The following is a 12,024-nucleotide window of genomic DNA, read 5'->3' on the forward strand; positions in this document are numbered from 1 at the left end:
AAGTGGGACATTTTGGGAATCTTTAACCAACATAACTTGTTTTTTTTTAACTATTCATGAGTCCAGTTATTATTTTTCTGTAACTTCTAGTGGGAACACTGTTTAGTTTGTGTAATGAATGAATGTCACGTTAATCGATATCGTTCCGTAGGATTGACCAATAAAGATTCTGTAATATTCCTGTACCTCGTGTACACCATTTTTTCTTATAGCATAGAGTCGAAAGCCTTACTAATGATACTCGTTGAATAACACGACTGACCTTGAGCTATGGCCGAGACAATTTTGTCAGAATGCAGTTCTTATTTATTCGCTTGCCAGAATAGAACAACGATACAGGAAGTAGATAACTTATCTTCGTTCAGTTCAGTTTAAAACTCAATTCTCATGTGATAGTATAGATCGGTTGGTAGGCCACTCCCCTAACTTTTGATTTAAAGATCTAATCCACAAGGTAATGGAGCAACGTTAGGAGATGCGGTCACATGGTAGCCATTGACAAAGAATAGGTCCATACGCCATTTGCTCCCACAGGATCATGGAGTCTATGTGCACCATTGATCTGGAATCACGGTTTTATAACTCCCGAGGTTAGATCCTCTGTAACCATAAACTCGCTTTAAGCGCCGGATATTCATTTTTATCCTATCAATTTCTCAAGCAACATCCCGTTGCGAGTAGGCAGTCAGTCGGATTTCCCTAGCATTGGGCATCTAAACATGCTAATCAACTAAACATATAAAAGTACCTTGTTGCTGTTATCCATTCTGGCCTTGAGATGCTAATGGATGCGATACTTAAAGATATTTTTTTAATAAATTTGATTATCAAATGTCAAGAAGCAGCTAATTCCTTTCCGCTTGTTCAGATTGTTAGGATCAAGGTCTGACTACCGTGGCCTCAAAAGTTTCTTGACTGTGAATGGTTTCAAACACTTCTATCTTAGTCATAATAATTTATAGTTAAGAAAACATCTACAATGTTCTGTGTTAAAGGGTTACTAATATAATCTCAAATTAACTGGAATCGAACAATCCAGTACGAGAAAAGAGGTGTGTAATACTTCATGTTCTCAACAGCTGTATATCTGATATGGTTAGAAATATCTTAAAATTAACTTAGTAACATTTTTGAACATTCGTTCAACAGTCGATTAATCAGTTCAAGTTAATGCAAAAAATATCTCTTGGTTTTATGTCATTACTTTCATTTTTATTTTTTATACTGAAATTTTTGAAAGGAAATATCATTTTTCCTGTACGTGAATCATACCAGCCTGATCAAAGCACTATTTAAACTGTCTGGAATTCAATCTGGATCACGTGCAACTGTTTGGCGTCATTTGTCTGAAGCAAATGCTGATCCAAAACCTGTTAACCCATCTACATATTCATCCTTCTTTTCATCAGTGAATTGTTCTACCGCATATTGTACAACAACATCTTACTCTTCATCTTCTAATTCTTCACTCTCAGGATCATCACGGTTGAATGAACCAACACGTTCGCTTATTTTACCTGACTATTTAACAAGCAAACCTCGTGGACATGCACAAAAACGTTTTATGAAAATAATTCGTCTAGAATCTTCACATATTCACTATATACGTGAAGTATTTATTCAACATTCAGCTCAACAATGTCATACAATTAGTAAATTAGTAGATGGTGCTGTGAAATTATTGGAAGAGTTGACAGATATTTACACTAAATTTGATTGGTCAGAAAGGTTTCATGTATGTTATGATTGCCACAAATGTTTTGTCAGTTAGTTTTACTAACATGCATCTCAATTTTTAGATAACAAACCAGTTTCAAATAGACCTGATTTTAAGCCTTATAAAGAAACACTGAGTCGTTTAAATACTCCTTTTACAACTGCGAGATCATAAGCTTATACACTTGTCCAAACTAATCATATTTATGAAACATTGCTAAACTAACATAATAGTTAGGTGTACCCTTTACTAGTTGACAGACTACTACAAAGAATTATTTTGCGTTTGTTCGAATCGAAATATAAGGATCAGATTTTCATAGTTTAATAGTTAGATTCGTGAGTCGATTTAAGCTAGACCACCCTGGAAAACCTGGAAGCACTGGACGGCCGTTTCGTCCTATTATGGGACTTGTTTGTGTATCTATCATTTTGGGATAGTTTTATTTCTCGCAAATGAATCGCTGATCAGAGGATTTTTATCATTTTTGTTAATAGGGAGTTATAGAAATTGTACTACTTAATTTCATGTTCTACTGTATTCATAAAAATATTCGCGATACAATATCTTCACATTAGTGCTTAAACTTATCCACATATTTGCTATCTTTATTGGTCAGTTGTTCCATTCGTTTATTACTCTCATCGATAGTTACATATATTCATTGAATCAAAAACATACTCCTATTTCATCATCTGAAATTGATTACTTAAATGATTATAATATTTCCAGTTCTGATAGACACAAGAGTTATCTGCAGCACAAAGCTTTGATGAGCATTGATTTATTTTTTTAACCATTCGTTTCAATTTTACTACACAACAATATGCTTTCTTTCTAATTTCCACCCGCCATTTTGTTTTCGCTTCTTAGCTTCGATTCACCCCTGGATTAGTTCTGCCACACCATATGTACAATGGTTTAATTTTTCAGTTAGTTGCATTGGGTGATTTGTCCCCTAAATCAACCGTGCTCAGTTCCTCTACTTCCATCTATTATCCACGACATCTTGAAGATTCGTCAATAAAAATGAATCCCAAAATCAATATCAATATAGCCTCATCACGAATAAATGACACATCTCCGATATTGTATGTTTTAGGTCAAGGAGGCGAATATAACCATTTAATTGCTAAACACTGTGTGCCGAAGGAATTCGGTACTATTCGGTAAGAGAATAAACAGTCATTGAATTTTCCTAAACTTTTATATTCTAATGTTGATAAAAATGGATTACAATACGCAAAAGCTCACATGAACAACGAATGGTTTGTTCATAGCTTATTGATAACTGTGACATTATCCACCACCGACTTTCTTTCTTTATGTGAAAACTTCGTCTTTCAACTTGATCACTCTATTTGGTAGGGAATCTACGAAGTGTAAATTATAAGAAAGTTGAGTAGCTATAGAAAAAACTAATCTCAAAACATTATGTTAGGTATAGTGGCTTTTTTCAGTGTTACGTTTCTCAAGGGAATCACTTGAAAGCAAACCACCAAGGTAATTTTTAATTAATTAATTTCGCTGAAATCATGAACCGATCAGTGTTAGACCACTGTTGAAATCTTGGAAGCACTGAACATTCGTTTCATCTTACACTTCAATCGTGGTCTAACATCGATCGTTTCATGATTTCAGTGAAATTCAACAATTTTTACTGCCCCTTACTAATAATTAGTGAATTGTGTGACATGATTATCTGATTGATTGGTGCTTATACCGGCATCATTGCATTAATACACAAATATAAATTAAAAAAATATTTCACTAATTGTTCATTTTTCTATTTATATTATCGATAAAAGTTTTCTTTTCATTCTGGACAGACTACCAAGAAAAATATCCCGATGTAATTCTGCGTCTAATAATCTGGGTATGACTGCATTGACCATAGATAAATGCCCTTATGCGATTGGTTTAAGTTTTGATATGGATAAATTAGTACATTGTTACATGACTTCCTTCTGCAAAAACACTATGCAGGTTTCGTATAATTTAGTAAGTTATTTGCAAGCAAATATATATTTACTTTTTATCCGAATAAATTCCCACTTAATTTTATACTTCTGCCTAAGAGTTTAATAGTTATGAATAAAAAAGTCCTATGTTTTATATATTTCCTATCTGATGCTTGTCAGTTGCATATCATGGCATCTCAATTGCTTTAATGCTCCTATTTGGTTGTGAGCTATCGTTTTTGTGTAAGATCTACTGTAGTAGGTGCTACAGATTTTAAATCATCATTATAGTTGAAAGTTAATTAACTTAATTAACAAGCTTATTTTTCACCTATATCTCAGTACATAAGCATACTGATTTAAACTGAGTCCATATTACATATGGAAAACTGTCATCAGTCATTTAGACGTATCCGTGGCTTCACTTAATCACATCTCACATTGAGTAACCAGTCTTATAGATGTCAATAACAATTACTTACTTTTCCCTACTTTTTTTCCGATAGATTTATTATTTATTAATTTTACTGAATGATAGAAGTACTTGTATGTTACATATATCTCATGAGGTCTTGTTTCTCCACTCTTGAGAACACAACCGACATATAAAATAGATTATTCATGAGTGAATTTTTAGTTCACCAGAAATTTATCAAATATCTATCCAGTCAAACCTTTATACTAGTAAATGACTATTCACTTTATGTTTTTGACTCCTGTTTTGATTTCGAATTTTAACAAACTCATTTGTCAGCCTAATATGTAATATAATTGGTTCATGCATATTAAGGCGTGTTAATTTTATACTTTGCCATTTGTTAATTGAGTAGCTGATACTTCCATCTAGTTAGGATTATTTTATTTGTTTTCTATTTTCCTGAGATTTCCATTCAGTAATTTAATATAATTTATGCTAAAGTTACTTGTACAAAAACCCATGAAGTGTATGAGTGTAGGTGCTTGTGTACCAGTTTGTACTGTGAGGTTATAAAAGTAATAGTTTTAAGATTTATCGATATATTTTGTTCCAGTTCATCTGTGAGTTGGTTAAAATATCTCAAGTTAAAATAGATCTTCTGAAAGGAGTTATCAGTTCGAAAATTCTATTGAGCAAATTACTATTTAAAATGCTTCGTTTGCTAACTCTTTTTGTGGCGAACTGACTTATTTAAATTATTTATTCCATCAACCTACACGTTTTATAGTTTGAACAAGAATATTAACATATGGCTTATTTTATATTGAAAAGCTTGGTATGAATAACGTAGCCCTTCCAAAACACCCGTTAATTATCCTTAAGCTGATTTCTTGCATAATATTTATTCCTTCTATATCAAAATCATAGTTTTTTATCGATTACCTTTCAGCATGACTGTATTATATTCAATCCTAAATGGCGCATATTACTTGGATGGGAGTCACGTACTGTTGAAACTCTTCATGATTTATATACTTGCCCATTTCGTAACCCTACGACTCAATATACCCGTCGGTCCGGTCTAGGATCTAGTCAACGTTCATCGAGTGAATGTGGTATCAACACCTCGGCCAATGCTACGAATACGATGTCACCTACAAATAATTGTGCATCTGATTTTTCAAACTCTGCTAACAATATAACAGTGCCTTACACTAGTACCTCGGGTACTCCGAACCCAACTTCATCATCTGAATCATTCGTATTGACTCAGAATGTATTAAAATTAGCATTTCATTTAGCTCAAATATTTTGGAATTTAAGTTGGACATGTGATTTGTTAACAAAATCAGATTCGGTAAGTGAATTTAACCAGCTATTCACCTTTTTCCATTTGAGAAAAAAGAAGGCGATTCAGCGGAGAAAATGTTCTCGATGATTTCATTTACTTAAGCTGTACAGTCGTACTTATGGTCTATATATATATATAAGATAGGAATGAAGGTTAAGACCATGAAAGAATGTGGGACTCAACATACCGTTTTTGTTCGAAAGGGTTAAACTTAAACTGGTAGATAGCAATAGTCTCTGATGTACATAAGTGTTTCACTTGTATTCCTCTTGAGCCGACTCTTCTGACTGTATGTATAATTTCAAAGGGGGATTCTGATGAAACAGAGTGGCCAGAATTGACTAGATACTCCAGGACTTAGCTTTTGACTGACTTCTGTGATCCTTCGAAAAACCAGGCGGAGTAATGTCCAGAGATGCGTTTTGATTGTACAGCTTAAATAAGTGAGATCATGGGAAAGGAAGTTTTCTTCGCTGAATCCCCTTATTTCTTCTTCAATGACACAATGTGTCTTTTCCATTTATTTATAGATATTTTCATTCATATAAGGTTTACGATAATATTCAGCAATTGCAACTGTTTTATTGTAAATTCTATATGCTGATATGAACAGATAGAAGGTTAAAGGAAATAAAGATAATAATAAGGTAGACAATGTGAAAACTATACTGAAAATAAATTAGTATTGCCAGGGTAGGTTAAATTTAAGAACAAACTGTCTTTCAATACATAAAGAGGATTCCAGTTTTCATATAATCAAAACTTCAGTAAACCTTAGTATACGTCCTTAGACATTTTACATAACACTACACTTCTACATTTAAATTGATTAAATATCAAAATTTATCACTAGTTATCACTTATTTTCTGTAATTCAATTAACTGTTTAAGTAAAGCTGTTTTCATATTTCTCCTTCTAGTTTCTGTCTCTGAAGATTACAGGAATCTGAAAATCTTTTAGAAAGTCAATGTTTCAAGCGTTCTAAGTAGAGGGCTTATCACCTAATTAATTACTTACACTTGTTAGCCTTTGTGGAGGGGTAAAGGCATAGCATTCTCCATAGAACTCTGTCCTGGGCAATTCTTCCCAATAACTATTCATCATTTTGATGTCTGCTTTTAATTCCCGAAGCAATGTGTTCTTTGGTCTTCCTTGTTTCTGTTGCCCTTCAGGATTCCAAGTTAGCGCTTGCTTGGTGATACAGCTTGATGATTTCCGTAATGTGTGTCCTATCCACATACAGTGCCTTTTCCTAACTTCATCTGGAAGCTGATTTTTTTTTATTCCATGGTAGGCTGTTGCTGATGGTATCCTAATAACGGACATTGAGTATCTTGCGTAGACAATTGTTTATAAATACCTATACTGTTTTGATTATGGTTGTGGTAAATCTCCAAGTCTCAGCTCCACACAGTGGAACTGACTGTCTTGACGTTCGTACTGAAGATTCTGATTTTGATATTGGTTGACAGTTGTTTTGAGTTCTATATTCTTCAACTGTAGGAGTGCTGTTCTTACTTCACCAATCCTTGCCTTTACATCTTCATCAGGTCTTCCCTGTACATCGATGATGGTATCCAAGTACGTGAAAATTTCCACCTTTTCCAGAGATTCTCCATCAAGTGTGACTGGCTTCATGTTGTGTGTGTTGTATTTGAGTATCTTGGTTTTCCCTTTGTGTATGTTGAGGCCTACTGATGTAGAGGCAGAGGGCTTATTGGCGAACATTGTAATCTATGAACGGTCAGATTGTATGATATAGCTCAAAATTCGTCGATTTCGTACTGATGCATTTATTCTTCATAATCCTCTTCATTTTAAATGTTAATATTCGTTTATGTTTGTTATCCTTCGAGATTGTTTTTGTTCTTTTAAAACTACATCCACAATGTACTGTTTTTACTTGCAGCTGATTGATCACTAATTACTGACCAATCTAATATTTGTTAGGTACTTCTTGGTGGAGATCGGATTTTATCGATCAAATTGCAATGTGGCTGTTAGTCTAGGTGACTCGAAATCGCGTGCACTGTGTTTTGGATGTATGATAGTAGTTGGAGTTATTTGACAGTAAACCTTGAACCTAGGTTTCGTGCTATTTGGTATTCGTCAGCAAAATGTACCTGTAATCTTTAGGAGACCGATGCTCACAGACGGATGCGATCACTTGTCGATTATAATAACATCTCAATCGCGGTTCGGATAACCCAATTCTAACGTCTTTGACTGTGAAGTTGGGTAACACGGGATCAAATCCGCTAGAAAATATCAGTTCCTTCAGGATTACAGATACACCTTGCTGACGAGCGTCGAACTGAACGAAATCTAGGTCCAGGGTATTTTATCAACTATCTTCAACTAGCACCGTACGTTGTTTTCACTATCATAATCCTATATCATTGATCATGTTTAATTTATCTTTCTGTGTCGATGTGATAGGGTGTTGTTATATTGATCAATGCGTATTTCCATCAGTTTTTATAGATTCGTTGACTGATTAGCTTACTCTGAATATCTAATTTTACTTTATTACATGTATATAGCAGTTATACATAATGTTCAATTATTTTAATTTTAGGACCTGGTACGTGAAGCTGAAGATCGAGAAGTAGAATTCGCTGTTCGGGTTATTTTAGTCAAATTATCCACATCTGCTGCAACTAATTTACCACTTGGATCAAAGCATTTATCCCTTGTAACTTATCAAATATGGGCTAGACATAATGCCACTCCATTGAGTGGACAACATGTAATGGTTTTTGAATTACGAAGATCCGACCCAGACTCTGTATTGAATTATTTCTATTCACGCTTCCCAACAAATGTACGTCGACCTTCAGTTGATCCTGATAAAAGCTTTTTGTACATATCTTCCAAGAATTCAACTGAATTAATTCATTATTCAAAGGATTTTTTATCACATCCTAATCCCGAAAAGACTATCATCTATTGTCCTAGATTAACAGAATCCAATATACGAATACCTGACCTGACAGATACAAAAGAAATATCTGCAAATATAGTAAATAATTTACGCCGTAGTTCTAACAGATATAAGTAAGTTTAGTTCTTATGTATGCGTCAATGTATTGTTTTGTGATGATGCAATGAAAATAAAACTTTGAAATTAATTGAAATATATCTAATAAGCTTTAATTAGTTCGTATAACTACCAGGTGTACATTGGTGCTGTATAAATTGTTATCTTGGACAGTTATGAAATCCAGTCTCTGCAAATGGAATGTGTTTAACAGCTTTGGTTGATTTCCTACATTAAAAGTGAAGACTAATTCTATATCTATATCTGTGTGTATTTCATATCAAAGACCATTCACTCAAATTCGTTGTCGTGGAAATGTTTCACGAATATCTCTTCATTGACTGTCATAGGTGGTAAAAGGTTCAGAGACAGTAAGTTTCACGACATAGAATAAAGAATAGTTATATTGAGTTAGTAACTGTTAACTCACCACGATTCCTTGCTTGCTGTCATATAAATCACACATCACTAGCGGTTCAAGTTATCAGGAATGACTAAAAACAAGATTTAATGACAATCATAGTACGTTTTCTATGTTTTTCTTCAACAATATGATCTACATTTGAAAAGAATAAAATCCGCTTTGGTTTTATTCTTATCTAATCATTCACATATAATTTAACAGAATTAAATATTGAAGATAAACTAACTTATTAGAGGTTATGGACCGGTTTATTGAATAGTATTTACTTCATGGATTACTGTGTTTAATTCTAGCCTACATTTTATTTATTTTATTTAAACACATAAATATTGGTACAAGGTGACACCAGATACATATGCGCCGCACAAATCTCATTTGATTTGTGTGAGGGCTGCGATACTGCCCAGGTGCCCAAACTGAAGTAGGTGGTTTACTTAGGTAGCCACACCCGGAGCCTTCGATCTAAAGATCTGATCCACAAGACAGTGGAGCATCGTGAGGAGATGCAGTCCCATGGTAGCCGGTGACCAACGATTGGTTCATATGCAATTTGTTCCTTCAGGATACTGGAGCCCATGTGCACCATTGGTTTGGAATCAGGGTTTTCCAACTCCCCTAGGTGGAATTTCTGTGTCCAACAACCCGATTAAAGCGCTGGACATTCGCTTTTCGTCCTCTCACTTTCGTAAACAACGCCCCCGCCACGAGAAGGCAGTGAGTAGGACTTCCCTGTCAGAGGCTATATATTCGCGTGGCTATGTGAGAGCATTTCGAGAGGGAGAGCGGACTCTTCCCACTCTCGGCCGTACCAGGGCATTTAGGGACAATTCTAGTCTACAGATACTGAATTTATCAAAATTATTCACTAAATGTTCGAATTCCTCATTGTTATTCTGTTGTTTAACATCCATGAGATCAGTAAAACATGTATATACGATGTATAAATTGAATGACGTTAGAAATGTGAACCAATGTTTGCCAACTCAATGATCTAAAAAGGTTAAGCACTTCCCTTAAGACTTGAAGGTCTTGAGTTCGATCCCAAGTGGTTAATGCTCACTTCTAAAGAGTCCCACATTAGTGACTCCTGGTTTCAATAACTGTCCAACTGAAATCAGTTCATGATGTTAAACTACGTGAACTAAGTTTTGTCGTCGTAATTTTCAATTTGTATATTTCCATCACTTTCTTCACAAGACAAAATTTATAACAATTTCTTTTTTTATAATTTCAGACAACATTCAAAGCATTCTAAACGTACATGAAAGTGGAAGAGTTGAGAAATCTCTATTACTAAACTGTTCTTAAAACATTGTTTTAAAAACATATTCAACAATTCTACTTATCACCTTAGTTTACATTGTCTTTCTATTCATAATTTCATGCATTTTAGAACGGATGATGTAAAATCTAGAGTTTTTTTTACACAACATTTATCTTTGCTAGGAAACTCACATTTACTTTTTTCTAATTTTAATAATAAAGAGTCTTTTTTACATTCATTTTGTTAGTTGTACATTGATATTTAACAGATTGTTGCTATGCTATTTTTTTTGTTATCTTCCGATATTTTAACGGTTAATCATCGGATTAACTATAACTAGTCTAGGATAAAGGATAACGAGTGAGGGTATAGTATATCCTTCAACTTCATTTCTTATGAAATAGGCACATTTGTACTTTTTTTTAAGGAATATTACAAAATGTTATGAATTTACTTGCAAAGGTTTGTATTTGTCCATTGTTAGTACTTACAACAGAAAGTGATCACTCTCTGTATAGGAATATGTACATCCTGATTGGATATTTTGAAGGTGCTATTTGAGCACATTTGAAGTGTGTCTGGCAATGGAATCCAGGACACGCGTGTCGTTCTATCTGAAACTCGTTAGCTATAGCTATTTGAATGCATCTCGGTATTGATGTTCACAATGAGCATCTCATTGAACACCAGAGTGGAGCCAGCACTGATCGAATGTATTTACATCAGAAGTCATTTATCTACTGTTAAACTAGATGGTTCAGTCAAAGAGAGAGAGAGAAAGCTGACATAGAAAACAATGTCTCTTTGTAATAATACATATCTACTGTCCTATGGATTTTAACCTTCTTTTAGTAAAATTGATCTGTACAGTCAAAGAAATGGTGTTTTCGCAAAAACACATTGTTCAGGTGTTGTGATATCAGCTGGGTGACTTGAATGGTCAAATCATGCTTCTAGGTTCGGTAGAGTTGCTTAGGTGTCTTATAGATACTTACACAAATCGGATATAGGCGACCGCCTTCTGTATCTTCCTGCAGATCGTAACCTATTTCCTTCCAATATTCTCCAATGTAACATTGAATGAAAATTGATCATGTAACGGTCAAGTGCCAATGGTCCAGGTGTATTTGAGGCTGTGTCAAATTCACTTTACATCCTAAACAGATTGATGTAGACAAGTTGAGTACGTACACCTGGATCTAAATATCCAAACGAGCTAGGTTTAAGACTAGCTTTCATGTTATTGGAAACTGAGACTGAACCATGAATGCACTTACAATACTCCATGAATGTAATGAGTGAAGTCAGTTGCGGCCTTGCAAAACTTTCCATTGTGTGCTCATGGAAATTTTAATAGTCATTGGCCTATTCCGTTAAATCCCAAATATGACTATGCCTAAATTCCATGCATGTAACACTCCACAGTTTGCATGAACACTATAAAACTTGATGTATAGAGAGTGCTTACTAATTGGATTCGATACCTGGTAGACGTTATCTCATGACATCAACAGTGTCCATGAGACACTGAAAACCTAGTGGCATAATGTTTAGTAGTCCCTGATGTCGTCTTGGATTCTGGGAGGAGCTCTTTGGAGGCATTTTATTAATTGCCCTATTAGCGTCTATCAAGCTGAAGTTCGAATGCAATCACAACCTTTTAGTAATCAGGAAAAAATACTGTCGTTTTTTTATCATCTTAGAACGAAGTAACTATCATTCGTGTTATAATGAGAGCCCACATAACCCGTGCAGAAAATGTCGGGAGTAAGTTTGTTTCCGATTACATTCAAACTATGGGCTCCTGAAATATTCTTTAGATCTTGCAAAGCTCGCGAAAGACTGATT

General features: G+C 34.4%; 1 protein-coding gene across 1 annotated transcript in view; it reads left to right on the plus strand.

Moving 5' to 3' along the window:
* Smp_079390 (protein kinase) overlaps nucleotides 1–10,414 on the plus strand; it is a 47,637-nt gene extending 37,223 nt beyond the window's left edge. Inside the window, exons 19-24 of the mRNA XM_018793228.1 lie at nucleotides 1,241–1,735; nucleotides 2,651–2,886; nucleotides 3,547–3,718; nucleotides 5,046–5,453; nucleotides 8,027–8,505; nucleotides 10,147–10,414. Of these exons, the coding sequence (XP_018647762.1) occupies nucleotides 1,241–1,735; nucleotides 2,651–2,886; nucleotides 3,547–3,718; nucleotides 5,046–5,453; nucleotides 8,027–8,505; nucleotides 10,147–10,177 (1,821 nt within the window). The 3' untranslated portion in view covers nucleotides 10,178–10,414. The remainder of the gene's footprint in view (nucleotides 1–1,240; nucleotides 1,736–2,650; nucleotides 2,887–3,546; nucleotides 3,719–5,045; nucleotides 5,454–8,026; nucleotides 8,506–10,146) is intronic.
* The last annotated feature ends 1,610 nt before the right edge of the window (nucleotides 10,415–12,024 follow it).

This window comes from Schistosoma mansoni, chromosome 1 (assembly GCF_000237925.1).
Source record: "Schistosoma mansoni strain Puerto Rico chromosome 1, complete genome".
NCBI classification, from domain to species: domain Eukaryota; kingdom Metazoa; phylum Platyhelminthes; class Trematoda; order Strigeidida; family Schistosomatidae; genus Schistosoma; species Schistosoma mansoni.